At 39.3% G+C, this 20,393-nt stretch overlaps 4 protein-coding genes across 6 annotated transcripts in view; 2 read left to right on the top strand and 2 right to left on the bottom strand.

Annotated features, from left to right (window-relative positions):
• The window catches only part of LOC111445995, an 8,904-nt gene extending 6,468 nt beyond the window's left edge, over positions 1 to 2,436 (bottom strand). Inside the window, exon 1 of the mRNA XM_023084591.1 lies at positions 1,998 to 2,436. The gene's annotated coding sequence lies outside the window, so the exon portion shown is untranslated. The remainder of the gene's footprint in view (positions 1 to 1,997) is intronic.
• Positions 2,437 to 3,827: 1,391 nt separating this feature from the next.
• Positions 3,828 to 5,712, bottom strand: LOC111445994 (cytochrome P450 81D1-like). 2 transcript variants are annotated; one of them, XM_023084585.1, is made up of 3 exons: positions 4,745 to 5,712; positions 4,421 to 4,677; positions 3,828 to 4,321 (listed from the first exon to the last, which is right to left on the bottom strand). In XM_023084585.1, the coding sequence occupies exons 1-3, from the start codon at positions 5,645 to 5,647 to the stop codon at positions 4,036 to 4,038; spliced, it is 1,446 nt and encodes a 481-aa protein (XP_022940353.1). In that variant the 5' UTR covers positions 5,648 to 5,712; the 3' UTR covers positions 3,828 to 4,035. The 2 variants fall into 2 exon arrangements, with proteins under 2 accessions (XP_022940353.1, XP_022940352.1); XM_023084584.1 differs by having other exon boundaries at positions 3,828 to 4,677.
• Positions 5,713 to 8,925: 3,213 nt separating this feature from the next.
• On the top strand, positions 8,926 to 14,152 carry LOC111446635 (putative cyclin-A3-1). 2 transcript variants are annotated; one of them, XM_023085526.1, is made up of 12 exons: positions 8,926 to 8,982; positions 9,092 to 9,206; positions 9,277 to 9,471; positions 10,412 to 10,793; positions 11,257 to 11,489; positions 11,604 to 11,679; positions 11,778 to 11,854; positions 11,956 to 11,989; positions 12,068 to 12,217; positions 12,301 to 12,435; positions 12,581 to 13,595; positions 13,685 to 14,152. In XM_023085526.1, the coding sequence occupies exons 4-11, from the start codon at positions 10,446 to 10,448 to the stop codon at positions 12,650 to 12,652; spliced, it is 1,125 nt and encodes a 374-aa protein (XP_022941294.1). In that variant the 5' UTR covers positions 8,926 to 8,982; positions 9,092 to 9,206; positions 9,277 to 9,471; positions 10,412 to 10,445; the 3' UTR covers positions 12,653 to 13,595; positions 13,685 to 14,152. The 2 variants fall into 2 exon arrangements, with proteins under 2 accessions (XP_022941294.1, XP_022941293.1); XM_023085525.1 differs by lacking the exons at positions 8,926 to 8,982; positions 9,092 to 9,206; positions 9,277 to 9,471 and having other exon boundaries at positions 9,485 to 10,793; positions 12,581 to 13,430.
• A 2,806-nt stretch (positions 14,153 to 16,958) lies between these two features.
• On the top strand, positions 16,959 to 19,414 carry LOC111445861 (cytochrome P450 81E8-like). Its single transcript, XM_023084381.1, has 2 exons — positions 16,959 to 17,906; positions 18,574 to 19,414. The coding sequence occupies exons 1-2, from the start codon at positions 16,989 to 16,991 to the stop codon at positions 19,189 to 19,191; spliced, it is 1,536 nt and encodes a 511-aa protein (XP_022940149.1). The 5' UTR covers positions 16,959 to 16,988; the 3' UTR covers positions 19,192 to 19,414.
• Positions 19,415 to 20,393: the final 979 nt, after the last annotated feature.

The following is a 20,393-nucleotide window of genomic DNA, read 5'->3' as shown; positions in this document are numbered from 1 at the left end:
TCCCTAAAAAAAAAAAAAAAAAAAAAACATGATCAACAATCAACCCAAAAGTGACCTGCTGAAGATATCAGTGCCCCTAGCAAGAAATAGAAATACCTTACAGTACCAGAAAAACAAATATACTTAAAATTCAAATCAGGACCATTAATTTGTTTCAGGAAACTAATTTTCTTCATTATTATCTGAAAATTAAGCACAAGTTAATTAGAATTCAGCACATCTTGTAATAAAGAGATTAGAACAAAACGGGGAAGCATAATAGGAGATGAATTTTAGTACGAAAAGGTATAAAGTCGAAACAAAAACTTTTAATTTTAGTTAAAAGACAATAATATCTCCCTTGTGCAACACCTATGGGAAACCGTTAAAAAGAGCATTTCCTACTTTGCATCCTAAACCATCTCCTACATATTTTTCCGGCATGAAACAGTCACTAAACTGGGAGTCAATAGCATAAGCTAAGAGTCAAATCTACTAAATCAACTACAAGAACACAACCATCTGTATGAGAAAAATCAATGCAGAAATATTGTATTTGGTAGTAATAACCAGAAGAGGTTTCAAAAACATGTTTCAAAATTTGAAGGTCAAATCTGATTTCTTGATTGGAGAAGTTTAAATCCGACTATAATGTAAGAATTCAACGATAGTTGTACCAGAAAAATATAATTATGAAAAACTAATTGAAGAAGTCTTCTTTGGAAGAAAAAAGGAAATGCAAATACCCAAATCAATGCAGAATGGTGAAAGACGAGACAAACAACACATATGAATGAAAGATTGGGACTTGATAAACTCCAACACTCAGATCCATATGAGCTACACGTTGAAGATCCAAATATCCTTTGTAGTAGCTTTCACAACAAGCATTTATATAGCTTCAATGGCTTTGAAGTGTTCCAAAATTCCATATCATATTGCAGAATGAATGAGATACTGAATAATATTGGTGACAGACATATTTAATAAGAGCTGTATGTGATAGGCCCCTGATAGTAAATATGTTTGCGAGGAAAAGAGCATGAAGCACTGAAAGAATATTGTGATAGGCACAAAGGTGCCTTTAAGCAAATGGAATATAAGTAGCACAAAATGGAAATGCTTTGGGTGAAGGCAAGACCATTTGAGATTAGACGTAGAGTTGATAAAACTTACCGCATCCTTGAATGCATAGTACGCATTTTCTGGAAAATAAGCATATGTAGTTCCAATATCCAAGACAGCACCATAATTCCCAACAAAAGTGCTCAGATTCAACTTCCCGATAAAATGAATGTATCGACCCATGTCCAAGATTTGAAATCTAGATTCAACACCTAATGGCTCTAGCATTCTCTTAGAGGTGGAGATAACTCTATTACATTTACACTAACTCTTGAGATTTTTCTTTTTTTTTTTTGAGTTAACAACATTTGGAGGTGGGGGAAGGTAACTCGGGTATTAAATTTCAGGTAGATGACCACCGTGACTTACTTGTTCTCTCTAAGTCCTTTTCTATTTACATTGGCCTTGATCAACCTCCGGCCTATATCAGATCAAGCCCACTACTAGCAGATATTGTCCGCTTTAGCCCATTATGTATCACTGTCAGCCTCACGGTTTTAAAACGAGTCTTTTAGGGAGAGGTTTCCACACGCTTACAAGTAATGTTGGGATCTCACATAGCATATCCGTGGTAGTTTTTCATCTAGGACCTAACTGGTTTTTATCTCTGTATGCCAATAAACAGAAGTCTTTTCCAAAGAAAAACACGTACGAAGCCGTGATCTTAGGGGGGATCTCTGATCTTTTGGTTTACCTTCATCGGCGAATCCACAAAGCCGAGTTCTAGGCCCCATGCTTACCTCGACAGTTCACAGTTTTAAAGACAAAATTTTCATATAGCAGTATCAGGATCTGTAAGCCTAAATTCAAACCCACAAAACGACTTGCAGATGTTTAGGTATAGAGAGCAGAACTGAAAAAACAACGCAGATCAGCAATGAACCGAAAGAAACCTGATGATTCCCTCGCTCCACACAGTTAGAGCACGGTACTTCCAGTATCCACAATAAGAGAAAACTCTTGAGGAAGAGTCCCAATCCATAGACGTGTCGTGTAAAGCATACGAACAGAAACAAACGGAAATTTCTGAAAGGCGAACCCGTTGGTAAGGAGGTCGTCGTGGAGCCTCATTCGAGCATCAAATGAGTGCGGCTTGTCTAAGTTCTGCAGGTGAGACGATGACCACGGTCCAGTCATGCTGATGAGTGGGATTCGTAGGCGAGATGCAGAGAGGAAGAATCACGGACCGCTGCTGATAATCGAAATCTCTCGAGTCCACAGTTGTGGGAAAGAACTTGGCGGGCAAATTGCAACCGAGTACACAAGACGACGATGACAGAATCAGAATTGACTGAAGGTGTCATAGGCCTATACACTACATTGAGTCATCATAAGGTTTCTGGGTACATATTGATGTAAACTAGAGCTCATCCGGTATCCAAATGTATTGCTTAAATCTCACCAATACTTCATGATGTTATCTGAGTCTTGAGATGTCATCGGCTTTCATGCTTATCAAATATCGACTCCCAAGTCAACTTTGTAATTGAGACATCTCAGACATCCATTCATTTGAGGATTATCGAAGCATAAACCATATTATGTCCATGTCGAGTCATTTGTGCATATCATGTTGGAGCTCAACCCTATATATCAACCTCCAACTAAAGGGGCTGGATGCACTTTCGACATACTTGTGCCAAGTGACAATGTTCTCAAAAACTCATCATAAGAAAACTCATCAAAGACACTCGTTTTACGATGTTCGCCCATACCATGACACACGTCTGTACTATTTGATAGTTTTCTTAGGCCACAAGACCTAAGAGGGTTGTCACACCAATACCTCCTTTTATAGTACATTCAAGGCATTTTACGTCTCCTAAAAATAGATGTATTTGCCAGGAATCATACGGCCTTGTGGAGCATTCTTTTGGTGTCTAATCGACACCAAATTTGACGAGTTTCATATTTTACTTGCATGAACTTAACTCCATAGTCGCTTATCAAAAAGAACTTCAAAATCCTGACTTTTGAAGTTATGGCTTGAAGTCCTATATCGTCGCTTCTAATCTTGTTTATACCTTAGTTTGCCAATTATACACACTCTTCTTAGTGTGTGGACGATGCATCGTGCTCCCTGATCGCATCATGATATTTGCCTTTTTCAAAGCTCATATGGGTTGATAGACACCACTTACACGTCACCTCTCATTTGTCATCATATATGAGAGTCACAACCTACTTACTTTTTAATAAGGTTGTGACACATGGCAATCCAATGACCCGGGCGACGATTCTAGATAAAATAACGGAGATTGGACCATATTTTTTCTATCCATGGGCTAATGGGCTAGGATAGATTTGGTATATGAGAGACAGTTGGTCTAAGTTTGCATTCTAGCTCTTAGTTTTGGGAATATATGACAGGGGTTGGACAAAGTATTGGATAAAACTGTCACAGTGTTGTTGATAAAAAAAAAATACAACAAAAATACTCTCTACAATAGTATGATATTGTCCATTTTAAGCATAAGCTCTCACAGCTTTGCTTTGGGCTATTATTTACTTATGAACCCATGACATTCCACTAAATTAACCAATGTGGGACTCACTCCCAATAATCTTCAATAAGGAAAAGGTAATATAGCAAGAGAAAGGTCGGAAAACTTCAATGGAGTCGAGAATGAAGATATCCTCAAGTGACCATTCGATTATTTTTCTGTTCCTCCATTATTAATTCATATTTAAAAAAAGGTAAAAAAAAAAAAAATAGAAAGTTTAGACAAGCGTGGTAATATATGGATAAAACCATAGTATTTCCACGTTATTGAAATTAACTTAAGTTCAACGAACAAAATATAAACTACTGCAACAGTTATAAACTGGTGTTACTCTATAAACTATATGCATAGCAGGCAGTATGACACTAGTTTAGTTCTGTTAGAAAGCTTAACATGGACGGACCCCTACATCATTCATTAAACATTGTCAATAGGCCAGGTTTGATTTTGTTTGAGAAAGATGTAGGCGATCAACTATGGGTCGAGGCTTACATTTAGCCTGCAAGTGTCGGGCCTTAGGCATAGAGACCGCAACGCCTTCTGTCATGTCCACCAACTCCTCGCCAGGACGCTCCCATTCAAAGCACTGAATCAAGGAGCCCAATACAAGGCCTATCACTCGAAGCCCCAATCCCTCTCCAGGACACCCCCTTCTCCCCGACCCGAATGGCATCAGCTTGAACCCAAGCTTTTCACTTTCCACCTTCACAAACCTGTCGGGGTCAAACTTTCTTGGGTCAGCCCAAATCTTAGGGTCGTTATGAATGGCCCATAAATTCACAAATAACATAGTGCCACGTGGGATATGATACCCTCCAACGCTACAGTCTTTTGATGATTCATGAGGTACCATTAGTGGAGCTGGAGGGTACATTCGCAATGTCTCGTTGATTATGCCACGTAGGAAGGGTACGTTCGCCATGTCAGATTCGTCCATCAGACGGTCGTGGCCGACTTTTTGGTCAATTTCGAGCTGGGCTTTCTGTAAAACTTCTGGATTGTTCAGCATGAGAGACAGGGCCCATTCCATCGTGTTCATGGAAGTTTCCGTGCCTGCAGCCAACAAAACCTGCCCCATGGAACATGAGTTTAATTAAACTTAATTAACATTAAAACAAGCTAAGAGAAGTGATTACCAGCATTAAGGCTCTGATGGTTTCGTCATTATACTGATCTGGGTCGGATTCTTGTAGCTCTAGCAGTACTTCAATCAACGTCTTCTTCCTTCCATCGCGAAATGAATTGTCGGGCTCTGTTTCAATTGCTCTGTTCTTGTGTTGGTTGATCAAATTCTGCATGAAAGCGTCTCTTTTTTGGTGGCATTCCATTATCTCTTTCTCCGCCGCCCACCCAAGTCCCAACCACGACATCAGCGGGATAAAATCTCCCATATTTGTCTTGCCACCTAACTGCGTTGACTTGCTCTGTAGCTCACGAAATCTGTGTGCCTCGTCAGCATCCTCCACGTCCTCACCGTAAAACCGCTTTCCCACGATCATTCTCAGCATGACGTTAAAAGTCAGATCGAAAAAGGCATTATTCATGTCCTGCACTTGGTTTTCACCCTTCGCCAGTCTTCCAATCAAGGATTTGACCTCGTCCAAACGGACGGCTGCGAGCATCTGAAGGCGATGAGTTGACAAAATTTCAACGGTGGAGATTCGGCGGAGGTTGCGCCAGTGGTCTCCATAAGACGACCATACGAGGTTCCTGTTGTTGTATCCGAACCATTTGGATATGAGGAGACGAGGGCGGTCGGCAAACACGACGTCGTTCTTGCTCAGACATTCTTCCGCCGCGGAAGGAGACGAGACCACTAGAACCCCCCGGGATCCAAACCTGAGAAACACAACTGGTCCGTACCGGTTGGAGATCTCCGCTAACGTCCGGTACATGGGCTTCTTCAAGAGGTGGAGATGGCCGATGATTGGAAGCGAGAGGAAAGGGGTCGGCGGGAGGTTTCTAATCCTGTGAAGAAATTGCTCTGTTAACACATACAACACGAAGAACAGTGGAATGTATACGATTATTGCTCCCATGGCTTCACTGCTACCACTGACCCTTCGCCCACACACTGCACCGTTTCAATCTCTGATTGTTACATAAATAATCGAGTGGACAGATTATTTGGGCACGTTCGTTCATTAATTAAGGAAAATATGTTTTATAATCCCAAATTGAAGAAAGTATGTTTTATAATCCGAGATGTTTTTCAAAAGTACTTAATACAGTCTAATATCTACTAGTAAAATAGCGGATTAGAACAGAAAGGTAGTTGTTGGTTTGTCCACTTTGAGCATAAGCTCTCATGGGTTTACTTTCAGCTTCCTCAAAAGACCTTATATCAATAGAGAGGATATTCTTTGATTATATACCGGACACTTTCATCCAACACCTCCCCTTAATCGAGGCTCAACTTCTTTGGAGTCTTCTTCGGTCAATTTTTTACTATGCCTTCAAGGCTCACAATACTTTGTTCGTCATTTGAGGATTTGTCAATCTATTGACATGATTAAAGTTTAGGGCATGACTCTAATACCATGTTAGATGAACATGACTCTCCACAATGGTATGATAATGTCCACTTTAAGCATAAGTGATCGTGACTTTGCTTTGGGCTTCCCTAAAAGGTCTTATACCAATGGAAAGTGTATTATTTGATTATAAACCCATGACCATTCCCTAAATTAACCGATGTGGGACACTTTCATTCAACAGTTGGTTCGTGTTGCGTTATTTATTTGAAGCGGTGTGGTGTGTTGTTGTTTCGGTGCTCTTGAGACAACTTGTAAAAAATTTTGGTTGTATATTGATTCAAATTCACATGGTGTAAGGAGTGGGGTGCCGAAACAGCCAATGGAAAGAGAAAAAGAACAACTTAGTTGTTTTTTGCAGAGAAAACGGACACGGTTTCTAACCATCTAATGTGATAAGATCTTAAATGAGGAAATAAATAATACTGGGGCGGTGGAAGGTATGGTCGGGGAAGGGGACAGCGTGTTGTCGGGAAGCGACGGAGACGGCGGGATCTAGTCTCAATTTTGTCATTTTCCGACCAAGCGGAGCAGAGCATCAACCGAACTAAGATGCTTCAGCTTTCGAGGTCAATGCTCTTTAAATATCTCATAAAATAATATTAACAAATAACTTATCAGTAATATTCATATTCAATTTTGGACTGCCACATCTCACTTATTGGCCTCATTTTTTCTTTCAACACTATTGTCGTAATTATCGTAAATTTAGGTCGTTTGGATAAGTTTTAATAAGCTTGCTTAGCTATGTTTAATCAAGGCCCATCAGAATTCATACTTCATATTATGAATTGTTAAGCTTAGTCAACCAATCATCTGCAGGTTCAATGGACGATTTAGCTATAGGCGGATCAGTTTTTGTTTGACCAAATTTGTCATTTGGAAAAGTGTTTATAATCGTCCAGTGGCATCAGAGCCATATACAGACAATGTGTGAATGAGGACATTGGGCTCCAAATAGTGGATTGTGAGATCTCGTCTCGATTAATGAGAATAACAAAGCATGTTTTTTTTTGTTTGTAAAGGTGTAGAAACTCCACCCTCGTCGTAACAAGTTTAGTTTTGTCGACAATAATTCACTGCTCGCAAGTTCGTTTCAATTCTTGTATGGATTTGCTAATGGAGGGGAAGAGCTTTGGGCAATGTGAGTCCAATGCCATGGCTCATATCAATACTCTGCCCACTGCCTCCCTCTCAAAGATCCTACCGCCAACCCTTCGCCGGGACACACCCTCCCCTCGGCTCCAAAGGGCATCCAGTTGAACGTCACTGGATTAATCAGTGATTCTAGCTTTGTAGTATTATATGTAAATTAAACAGAATAATCCAGCTTTTAAAGGGAATAATAATAAATGGAAAATTATGTGATCCAGGTCATCGCAGTGGGCCAATGGGCAATTGAGATGATGCCAATGTGGAGGGCATGATGATCTCTCGGGCCGCTCGCCGCCATCTCTTCATGGGCCCTGCCCACTCAGCACCCACCTGGTCCCATGACGACGCCACGTGCCAATTGCAAAAGGGATTTTAGTTCGCTATGAACAGATCAGAAATCCACTTTTTTGTCTCCTACTTAATTTCTTTATAAAGAAAACATATCATCTAAATTGAACATGTCTATTTAATTTTTGTTTTTATAACTTTTTTTTTAATCATTACCCATGCAATTGATTTTCGATCTGTGTTGTAACATCCCAAGCCCCTCCAGACCCCGTAGGAGATTATAACGGGTGTGAAAACTTTTTCTATTAGATGCATTCTACATTTTGAGGGAAAACGTAAAAAGAAAAGTTCAAAGAAACAATATTTTGTGCGGTGTGTTTGGACGTTTATAAATGGTATCAAAGTCTGACAATACATGGTGTGTCAGAAGCTTAAGAGGAAAAATCTAAATATGAAAGTCTTATAATAATCTATTTAAGTCATCTAAAAACAAGAGAAAATGAACAGATCAAGAACCATCTCATCATATTCTGGTACATCTGCAGAGGAACAGTTTTAGCATGGAATTAAGCGTTGTTCTCATTATGGCTATCCACAAGTTGAGGCAAGAACACACGTCCAGGTTCTAATTTTGTTTTTCTCAAATTTAATGATATGGTACTTTCAAAGAAATAAATAACAACAATTATGACAACAATCATATATTATGAACTTGAATTATCATCTATTATTTTGCGGGTTATGCATATTATAAGTTTTTTTGAAGATATTTTATTTTATGGAAGAATAATTCTAGATGTCGACTTATTGGGTGGTTATTAATTAAATAATAATCACTTTAATGGGTTCATGTGAAGCGGCAACAGTTGCAATGATCATCGCAATAAGCTACACATGAAATCCACTTTCGGCGGTGAGAAATGAGATCGTGAAGCGTACCTCTATTTACTGTTGATCACGACGACAGAATATTCAGCATTAAATTCCCGGCAGCGAATATCAGTTTCGGGATCTAAGAAAACAGTTTAGGTAACGTGTAAAGCAACAAGCGTACTTGGATATATTATCTGTTCAATCTGGAGATAAATTTGGAGACTATTTTGATTTCGGTTTGTTATGGACGATTCAATTTAGGGCATTCTGAAGTCGATTTGTCGGAGATCACGACGCTCTGCCAGGCGGAAAATGTGGATGAAATCCTCGTTGAGGAAATCAAAGTGCTTGCTCGTAAGGTGAGTGCTGCCGCTTTTGATTGATTGATATATTGTTGTACCGATTCTGCTGCTATTTGGTTCTCTGCCGCTTAATTTTACAGTTCGAATGATAAATTTTGCAGTAATTGCTCCAGCGGCACTGCGGCAGTGCATTTCCTCTGAAGCGCGGCGGACATTTCTCGCGTATGTAACCCTAATCTTCAACTTAATCCTCAGTTTCCGTTTTCAGCGTTTCAAAATTTCAATCGGTGAAAGATTGGGAGACGAACGGCGTGGTTCTGTGATTCAACAGGTTTACTCTTCCCTGCTTCCTCCGGAAAGCTCCGAACATTTAAGAGCGACGCTTCTCTCCGAACGAACGCCGACTGGTTCTGCCTTGAATATTTGGTCGAAAATCGTGTTATCGGGTACGTGAAATCATTTCGTTATCCATAATGGCTGGCTTCTGTTAATTTGATTCTTTCGTCCTTCCCTTAGATCGGGTCACTCGCGACGTGAGGATGGCACCGCCAGCGTCGTCTTCTTTCAATCTTCTTCCCGAAGAAAATACACAATCACTGAAAATTTCATCCACATTTTCCCATGGAGAGACCGATCCCTAGAAACATCCTCGATTGTTCCCGACGGTGAAAACCGCAGTTCAGGAATCCGGCGAACCATCTGCGTTGCCGGGTAAAAATGGATTACAACTTTATCTTATTAAAATTCAACCCAAAATAGAACAAATTCGAGCGATTCTTGGGCACACTTGAGTGAGCCAGAGATTTGCCTGTTGTCTCGTTAGGCTAAAGATTTGGGGAAGCAAAGCAAGGTGTGGTGGCCGGTGGGGACATGGAAACCCCCAAAAGCCGCACCCTTTTAGCTTTGTAGTAACATGAGTGATTACTGAAAGAGGGTATTGGTGGGTGTCCCATTCATATCTGACTTCCTCCTCCTCATAAAACGCGTTGAATTTTGAATCCCCCAAAGTACGTTAAAATTTCATTAAATATGGACTCACTTTCTTTAAAGTTTATATGCTGTTTCTGGTCTGCATGGTCAAGATTGCTCTCATCTTCTTCACCACTTTTTACTTTTTTTTTTTTTTTTGCATTTTGTTATAACAACAACCCTTAATTGCCCTGATTCGACATTGGGTGTTCTAACCTTTTTAATTCAAATTTGGGTGCTTTGTAATTCATTAATTAACTAATTAGGTAATTAGAAGTATTTCAATTTGAGAAATTGGGGAATTAATTAAGATTTTTGGGGTACGCACATTGGGTAGAGGCGGGGGCGGGAGAATTGTTCCGAAAAGAACAAAACGGCGGCGTATGAGCTTAAAACCCGGGAAGAACGAAAATGGGGAAAGTCTGAAAATTTTAAAAATAGAGCCATAAAATCTGAAGTGAAAGGTTGGTCGGAATGGAAGAGCGCGCGACCTTAATGTTTCTGCGGATTCACTTAATTTGGTTTTCATGTTTTGAAAACCAAAACTGGCGCTTCTCATTTTCCCCAAAATCTATTACCAATTTCTTTCTTAGTGTACATATTCTACCCGCGCCACCGCCAATTCCTCACCTAAACCAACACCCAACATACCCACTTCTCCTTCTCACTTTGTCTTTTCCAGCCCCCCTTTTCAGATCCCAGGTCGACTCTTAACTATGGCGGATAAGGAGAATATATTTCGACTCACTCGGGGTTCTAAGAAGAGGTCCGCCGAGGCTGCTACCCCCCACGATCGCTCTGCCAACAAGAGGAGAGTCGTTCTCGGAGAGCTTCCTATTTTACAGAATGCTACTTCTTCTTCCGTCGATCGGACTTCCAGGTCCAGACCCAGCAGGCAGAGACGGAGACTCAAATCGAGGGATACAGCGGAGACAAGTGCGGCCGCTCAAATTAATACGCTTCCGGATGCTGATGTCAAGCTATCGGATGAGGGCAATTCCGAAGACCCGCAAATGTGCACGCTTTTCGCCTCTGATATTTACGAGTACCTTCGCGCCATGGAGGTTCGAGTTTTTCTCCACCCCCCCACCCATAATTAATACTCCACTTTGATTAATGGGATTTGTACAACTTTTTTCTATTTAATCCTTGATTACTGGCTTTGCTATTGATTCGTATATTCACGGTCCTCCAGTTTAATCGCTCCTACATTAAAATTAGACTTTCTCATGAGGATTTGTCTAGGAATGGAATATATTGCTCCAATTTTCACATACCCTTTAGCTCTGATGCAAGAAGATTAGTTGCCGACTTTGTGTGGGTGTCGGGGGAGGGCATCCATTTCGTTTTTGGTCGATTTATGATATATCATCCTGTCTTCAAATCTTAGTTTTAATCTGATTTGTTGTATTTCAATGGTATCACAATAGTGTCCTGACATCTTAGATTAATACGGAAGTGTGTGTGTGCTGGGGGTTTCTAATTTCCTGGATCTCTGCCTATGCTGATTCTTATTTGAACATTCAGACTGATCCACGAAGAAGACCTTTACCAGATTACATCGGGAGGGTACAAAAGGATATAAGTGCCAATATGAGGGGGATTCTGGTGGATTGGTTGGTTGAAGTTGCAAAAGAATACAAGCTTGTTTCAGACACTCTTTACCTCTCTATTTCATATGTTGACAGATACTTATCTCTAAACGCAATCAGCAGGCAAAAACTTCAATTGCTGGGGGTTTCTGCCATGCTCATTGCCTCGTAAGCCTGCTGATAACCCCCACTGATCTTTTGCCCTCTGGCTCATTCTTGGTTCACATAAAATCCCCCAATTAACTCAACTCTGTTTCTTTTCGTATGTTTGTGTGTACTTAGAAAGTATGAAGAAATCAGTCCTCCGCATGTTGAAGAATTTGTTTATATAACAGACAATACCTACAAGAGAGAAGAGGTAATTTGCTACTCATCTATTGTTTAATTTTCTGGAAGGTTTCATCATAATCAAAAGTGGTTGAATCATAGCATTCTGTATTTATTTTGATTCTGAAGGTGGTTGAGATGGAGGCAGATATATTGAAATCACTGGAATTTGAACTTGGGAGTCCCACAATAAAGACATTTTTAAGGCAAGTGCAGTTGTCTGTCTACCTTTTACTGCTAGTAATTATGCAAAATGTGCAGAAGCTGCATGGTTTGGTAACTTACGCAACATTATTCTGATGTGCAGGAGATTCACAATGATTGCTCAAGAGACTTACGAAGTAGCTTCCTAATCCTCTGTTAATTGTAAGGATGCCTAACATGAATTTCAGTTACTTATTTCTTATTGGTTTTTGCAGTTTAATACTTTGCAATTTGAATTCTTGGGCTACTATCTTGCTGAGTTAAGTCTACTAGACTACAACTGTGTCAAATTCTTACCGTCTCTCATTGCTGCATCTGTTATATTTCTAGCACGATTTATGATCCAACCAAAGAAGCATCCTTGGGTAAGATTTCTAAAACATTGGATTATGCATCATCTTGTTTTTGGTAGGGATTGGGCATGTGTAACATATTTTATGTCATGTAGACCTCCAGGTTGGAGCATTTTACTGGATACAAGCCAGCTGATATGAAAGATTGCGTTCTACTTGTACATGATTTATACCTTAGTAGAAGAGGAGGCGCTTTGGCAGCTATAAGGGAGAAATACAAACAACATAAGGTATTTTCATGGTTAAATGCCCACTTTTATGCTGGATAGAAAGGTTCCTATTATATGATGAATTTAGAAACCTTTAGCTTCTGTGAATTCTTGGAATTAAGCACTGCCGTTAATTTTTATTTCATATATTCCTGTCTTATTGCAGTACAAATTTGTGTCTATCATGCCTTCACCTCCAGAGATTCCTATTCCATATTTTGAAGATGTTAGAATATGACTGTACAAGATGACAATAGTAGTTAGGAGCTTAGTCTATGGGAGCGAATAGAAATTTATATTAGATAGGAATCTGAATTCCAGAGGCATGGTTCAGTTTCAATCTGTACAAGCTCTATAGGGCATTAGTTGAGAGTCGAGTGTCTACTCGGAATGGAACACATTTTTGTGCATTGGAAGGCAAGCCAAAGCATGAAGCCAAAGCTTGCATTTTTCCCACAACATTACTGCATTTTTTTCTTCCCTTGTAAAGATTTCTTTTGAAAAAAACAGATAACCCAACGTTATTAGATTTTAGGGTGTGTTTAGTACTGTACAAAATTCAGCAAATGCACATCATGCATTGGGCCGGAAGCCCATTTGAAGCATAGAGTTTCTGAAATTTTCTTTTTCGAAGTTCGAGTTGGCAATGTACATAAACCACATGTCTAATAATTGCAAGAACTAAAAAGGGTGCCTTGAAAAGCATCAAATGTAGCACATTGTCGTGCATGCATTGTTAAAAGTTTTCTGAAGGGGCAAATGGTCTCTAACTTCGACAAGGATTGCTCGAAGAGGGAAAAGGCAGAAGCGAGAGAAGAGAAGAGCCAGGATGGATATGCTGCTACGAATGCTTTATTTACGTAGAGGCTTAAAATGAAAATGACCCTCTGCTTCAGAGGTTGAAGGGACTGAAAGCTAGAAAGAAAAGCAGCACGATGGTAGAAAGAATATTAAAAAGGCTTCTGCTGAAAAGGAAAAGTGGCCTCGTCTCGTCTGCTGTGTTGCTGGTCTTGCAGGTTGTCTACTCGATTGCATTTAAGCTTACACTTTTCTTCTTTATCCTTCGATACTGCCCTGCCCTGCCATGCCATACAAAGCCATATCACTTTTCCTTCATTCGAACACTTTTCTTTCCCTCTGACCTTTCCCTCCAACTAAGCTGAGAAGACCATTGTTAAGAAGTAAGCAGCTGGGTTTTGTCCTCTGAAACTCTCTGGCTGCCCCTTCCTTCTCTCTTGCTAACCACTCTATTTCAATATGCCATTTCCAGTGTCCATGGAAGCTCGGCTGCTTCTGTTAATGGCGATTTTCACTCTTCTGGTCTCCGGAGAAAGCAAAGGGACAATGGGGGTCGTCGTCATCCATCAACATCCGCCGTCAAAAATGCAGGAGAAGCACCGGAAGCAGCTGCCGTCGCCGCCATGGAGACACTCATTCAGTGCGCTCTTTGCCAGCAAGAGGAAGGTCCCAAACACTTCGGATCCTCTCCATAATCGTTGAAGCGCTCTGGGAATGGAGACTACGTCCGATTGTCGTATGAAATATGGTCAAAATGATGGTGTTGACTCTATTGGGAGGCGTGACCACGTGGACTTCTGGTTTGCTTGCCTTCCTTCAGCTTTTTCCTGGGTGCAACCTTTATGGGGAAATGCGTCCTCCTTTGTTTCCTTTTCCAAATAATTTTTGTAAGATTCAATTAAATATATATATTATATGCTCTTCCACAGATGTGTTCTCTGTTTCTCAAGTTCTCCAAAATCCGCGTTGTGTATGCCCAAAATGATTCTTATTCAGTCTTATGGGTTATTAATGTAGCATTTGTATAGTTGTATATCTATCATTCTTTTCAAGTCATGCCATTTTTGGCTTGTGGGGCTATGCAGATTTTGTTTGGCAGATTTCCAACAATGGGGAGTGCCTATTTTTTTCTCTCTCTCCTTGGTCATATTGATCCCTTTTCCCACTTATGTTGCTTCAATTTTATGTTGCTTCAAACATAAATTATATGCAAAGGGAAACACAATAATAACTAAAAATTAAGAAGGCATGGAGTTAGATAAACAACCCATTGTGTTGAATCCACTTCCAATTCACCATCTTCAAGTCATAATCAACTAGACCCATTCACTATTTCTAGCATCTATAGGACGAAACATTCTTTATAAAGGTGTGGAAACCTTTCACTAACACACGCGTTATAAAAACCGTGAGAGAAATCCGAAAGGAAAAACCTAAGGAGGACAATAAAAACCTTGAGGGAAACTCGAAAGAAAAATCTAAGAAGGACAATATTTGTTAGCAGTATGCTTGGGTCGTTACAAATGGTATTAGAGCCAGAAATCGGGCGATGTGCCAACAAGGACGTCGGGCCTCGAAGGGAGGTGAATTGAGAGGCCTCACATTGATTGGAGAAGGCAACGAGCGGCAACACGGACGCTAGGTCCTGAAGAAGGTAGATTGTGAGATCCGTTGGGAGAGTAGAGCGAAACATTTTTTTTTTGTAAGGGTACGTAAACTGGCGCATTAGGTGGTGAATGGTTGGGCCATCCCATCCATGGAGACCCCGGAAGGGTTGGGTAGTGAATGCATTGTTGGGGATGAGGAAATACATTGCGGAAGCCCAGCCCTTTGAAGGCAATAGGATTCCTTTACTCCCTCGACAACTTAGCTGTTGTGTTTTAATGTAAGGGCCAAAAATAAAAACATACAGTTACCTATAATCCCATAACTTGCTTAACGCAGTTGTTTTTAGGTTGGATACGTAAACCCCATAACTTGCCTAATGTGTTCATGGATTAGAACAGACCAAGAAGACTGCCAACTTTGATGAAAAAAGACACATGCTATGAATTTAAAAAGATACACATAAGTGGATGATTATTTATAAGAATCTAATCTAAAATGTTCCTTTCTTTTTTCTTTTTTCTTTTTAAGGAAATGTTATAATTATAAAGTGTTTTCCAAAAATTCAAAATTATCTTAAACTTTCAACCTTTCAACTGTTTACGTTAATATTTTAAATTAAAAAAAAAAAAAAAAGAGTTCAAAAATATCTAAAATCGGGTTCAAACATATTCCTAAACTTTTATTAATTGTTTAAGATGGTGAGAAGTATTGATAGAAATATTTTAATTTTTTTTTTATAAGATTTAAACGTATTAATAAAAGTTTTAAGATTAAATATATTTTAAAATAAAATATTGAACTTTCAAAAAAAAAAACTAACATTAAATTTTTTTTCTTTTGAAGCGTTAAGATTATTATTATATATATTTGGAGAATTTATATTTAGTTTCCAACGTTTAGCCACACGTGGGCCAATCACAGTACGCCACGTGTGAAATGTTTAATTTTAATATTAAATTGAAAACAATAGTTTTATTATAATAAAAAAAAGAAAAGAAAAAGCACTGCGAACAGTGTCCCCCATTTAGCAACCTTATCTTCAACAGATTCTTTCACTTTTTTTCCTTTTTTTTTTTTTCAATTCACATTATTCAATTTTAATTATATTTCATAACTTAATTTAATTCCGAATCAAAAAATCTAAACACATAGAATTCTCGAAACATTTATTTTATAAGAGTGTGAAAATCTATCCCTAAAAAAAATGCTTAAAAATTATAAGACGAGATTTACACTCATCTTCAAAATAAAAAATTATAGGAAAAAATGATTAGTTAATACGTCATGGTAGTGAATTTATCTGTTTGTGTTTCTTTTTTTTTGTTAAAAGACAGCGCACTAAAATTGCTATAATTACACACCCATTGGAATCATGCAGTCATTGAAAACTTTTAAGCCATACGGGCCTCAACTCTCACATATTCGCACGTGCCAAATTACATCTCCCTTCTCTCTCTCTCTCTCTTTTTTTTTTTTTTTTAATTACTGACTTTAAAAAAAAAAGCAAGATTTAGTTATCACTTAATTTTTTTTAAGAGTAAATTATTAAAAAAATATTCTTGAATATTTAAATCTTTTATGAAAAATCGATTAAGAGGCAGTAATTAACCAATCAAATTATTTATAAAAAAAAATCAAAGAGATAGGTTCCGTTTTTTTTTTAATTTTTTGGCGTATTAGTCCCGACAATGTCTGGAGGCAATAATTATATAGCCACTATAGGGATGGGCTTTCCTTTTTCTTTATTCCTGTTCCAAATTCAAATTCAGATTATTACTTTATTTTTTTAACTATTATCATCCCCAAAAAATATATCTATAATTTTGATATTAATTTGTGAAAATAATGTGATATGATTTATTATTTATTGCTTTTAAACTTTATTCTAAAAAAATGGAGAAAAAACACGTGACCTAATTAAAGAATGTAATTATAAAATGTTTTAAATCTCTCAAACTCGGCTTATTCCTTAAAAAAAACTAATTTAGGGAAGGATAATGGTGAATATATCTCCATTAGTACGAACTCTTTTGGTGAAACCCTTGTGCTTATGCTTAAAGGGGAGAATATCGTATCATCGAGAAATGTGGGGTTGCTACCATCACTCCCGTCTATAAAAGCCATGCAATGGGTACGGTATCCATCGCACCACCCGAACTTTGAACATAATGCATTCAACGATGGAAGAGACACTGTTGTTCTCTAATTTTGAGGTCCCATTGTTGGTCCTCATTTTAGCTCTGCTTCTGATTTTCAAATTCAGAAAAGCGGAGCACAAAAATCTCCCACCCGGCCCACCTTCCCTTCCGGTAATCGGCCACCTTCATCTTTTAAAAGAGCCATTCCACCAAATGCTGCAAGATCTGTCGCAAAAGTACGGTCCAATCCTGTCGCTGTCACTCGGTTTCCGCCCCGTGGTGGTTGTTTCCTCCCCGGCCGCCGCCCAGGAGTGCTTTTCGAAAAACGACATCATATTTGCCAGCCGTCCTCGTATGATTTCCGGGAAGATTCTGAATTATGACTACACTGCCGTTGGTGCTACTGCATACGGACAGCACTGGCGCATCATGCGCCGCATAGCTACCACTGAGCTACTCTCCACGTACCGTCTCAACGCATTAATTAACATCCGACAGCAGGAGGTTAAATTATGGCTCAAAAGTTTATACCGAATTTCGGGCAAAAATAATGTCCGAGTGGAGATAAGGTCCAAATTGACGGAGCTGTCTTTCAATATTGCGTTGATGTTGATGGTTGGGAAGCGTTACTTTGGAGATGAAGCAGTGGATGATAGTGAGGAGGCGAGGGAGTTGAAGAACACAATGAAGCAAGTTCCTCTACTGAGCGGAGCATCGTATCCAGCTGATTTCTTGTCGGTTTTGAAATTGGTCGATTATCAAGGATTCAGGAAGAGGCTGGCTAAGGTGAGGGTGGACGGCGATGCTTTTGCACAAAGTTTGATTGATGAACGTCGGAACAAGAAAGCCGATGACAATGAACGAAAGACCATGATTGATAGTCTGCTGTCCATGCAACAAATGGAACCTGAATATTACAAGGACGATATCATCAAGGGCCAATTCTTGGTAAGCCAAATTACAAAGCTCCATAATTTATAACATTTACATAAATTTACGGTCCTTATGTTCCTAAGAATTATTGAGAGTAGAGTCCTTATGTTCCTAAGAATTATTGATGTGGGGTCTTACAATCCACTCCCTTCAGGGCTCAGTGTCTTTGCTGGCATACTACTCGGTGTCTAGGTTTGATACCGTTTGTAACCGTTCAAACTCATAACTAGCATATATGAGTTTTCCCTTCTGGGCTTCCTCACAAGGTTTTAAAACGAGTCTACTAGGGGGAGGTTTCCATATTCTTAAGAATGTTTCGTTTACCTTTCCAACTAATGTGGGATCACATAGTGATTCTTAACATGATTTCAAGTCATGCTCTTAACTTAGCTATGTCGAACAAGGAACTTGTGAGCCTTGAAAGTGTAGTAAAAAATGACTCTCAAGTGTCGAACAAAGTGTTTACTTTGTTCCAAGGCTCCAGAGAAGGAGTCAAGCCTCGATTAAGGAAGGACTGTTTGAAGGGTCCATAGGCCTCGTGATGTACTTTGTTCGAGAGGAGGATTGTTGGGAGAAGAGTCCCTCATCTGCTAATTAAAGGGTTGATAATGAATTTACAAGTAAATTATACCGTTGTAGAGTTTCGTAATTTCTAAAGTAGGTAAGTAAATGAATGGCGTAGACACTTCTGGCTGCGGGAACTGACACAACAGCGGGAACACTAGAGTGGGCGTTGTCGCTACTCCTCAACCATCCGACCGCGATGAAGAAGGCGTGGACTGAGATAAACGAGCATGTTGGGGACGAACGGCTGGTAGAGGAGATGGATCTTAACCAGCTACACTATCTTCAAGGCATAATCAACGAGACGTATCGCCTATTTCCAGCGCTTCCAATATTGGTTCCACGAGAATCATCTGAAGACTGCACAATTGGAGGGTTTGACGTTCCGAAAGGAACCATGTTAGTGGTGAATGCATGGGCCATCCATCGAGACCCAAAAGTGTGGGAAGATCCCAATAGCTTCCGACCAGAGAGGTTCAAAGAGGGCGAGAGTGTGGAAGTAAGTAAATTGTTGCCATTTGGGATGGGGAGAAGGGCGTGTCCAGGGGCTGGCCTTGCGCACAGAGTGGTGGGGCTGGCGCTGGCCACTCTGATTCAGTGCTTTGAGTGGGAGAGACTCGACAACAAGGAAGTAGACTTGACTCCTGGAATTGGACTCACCATGCCCAAAGCCCGCCCTTTGGTAGCTATGTTCAAACCTCGTGCTCCCATCATTCATTTACTATCACAGCTTTGATTTGGTTTCTAATAACCATTATGTGTGTTGGTGTTACTGTTTTTAATCTCGAGGGTCAAAATTATAATCTCTTCCGACCATTCGGAGAGATGTCTGATTGTGTGCTTAAAATTGGGTATTATGTTGTATCTAAGTTTGCTAATATGCTGTGTGTTAGCATGTATCCTAGTATGAATGTTGAAAATGAATGTAAAATTCTGTAATATTTTGGAAATAAAAGTAATTTTTGGAAAAAAACGTACACCTTATTAGAATAGACGATCTTGGTTCGTATGGGCAAATCTTAAAGCTGGTACCTATTCTTGCCTAATATTTCCTAATAAACATGGCTATCCCAAGTCTTCAAAGATGCCATCATCTAAGACGTATTGTCTCATAACTGCATGTGCAGTTACATGTCAAACTCATTCTTGTGTATCACTTTACTGCATTCTTTTATTGCTTTTATGATGTATATCTTCTTTTTTGTATTTAGTAGGGGTATGATGTTCCAGCATATTCATGCCTACCCTTGGTAAGACCTGTGACTGGTTGGCTATTCTTCCTATCCTGAATTATATGCTATTTAAGTGGTAATGTTTCGTGGTTGGCTTATAGCTCTTTTAATTTTTCTTTCAACTTTGCTTTCAAATTCTTTCTCGAAAATCTCTTTTTTTAAAAAACCCTTCTTCTCAAACGAGACTAGAAACTTGAGCATACGTGCGACACTATTTCAAGTTGATCGACTCTTATTCGGTGATAAGAGTGAGTGACCCAGAGTGAAACTCTGTTATTGGAATAAATGAAGAAACGAATTCTCCCTCCATAACACTGATACACAAAACAATGAAGAAGAAACATTGAAGATAATGGTCAATGTCCGGGACCTTTTTTACTAGGCCCAGACGACAACACGAAGCTCAAGCTGCCAAATGCACTGCGACTACTGCCACTTAATGAATCAAGTGTAGCCATATAAGCTACCATTTCAATTGGCTCCACCACCGCTTCATCTGCAACTCCTTTCAGAACCCTTCCTTCAACACTTACAAATTGCGTCCAAACCACCATTAGCAGAACACCCACAACGAAACAGAGACATCTGCCTGATGCTGTGCCCCTCAATTCCATTGCCATACCTAAGTTTGTGAGTATGAGTAGGAGAATTTGGGATATATATATATATATATATATATATATATATATATATATATATATATATA

This window comes from Cucurbita moschata, unplaced genomic scaffold, assembly GCF_002738365.1.
Source record: "Cucurbita moschata cultivar Rifu unplaced genomic scaffold, Cmos_1.0 Cmo_Scf00008, whole genome shotgun sequence".
NCBI classification, from domain to species: domain Eukaryota; kingdom Viridiplantae; phylum Streptophyta; class Magnoliopsida; order Cucurbitales; family Cucurbitaceae; genus Cucurbita; species Cucurbita moschata.
The sequence above is the reverse complement of the archived record's forward strand: the minus strand, read 5'-3'. Positions and strand labels throughout refer to the sequence as shown.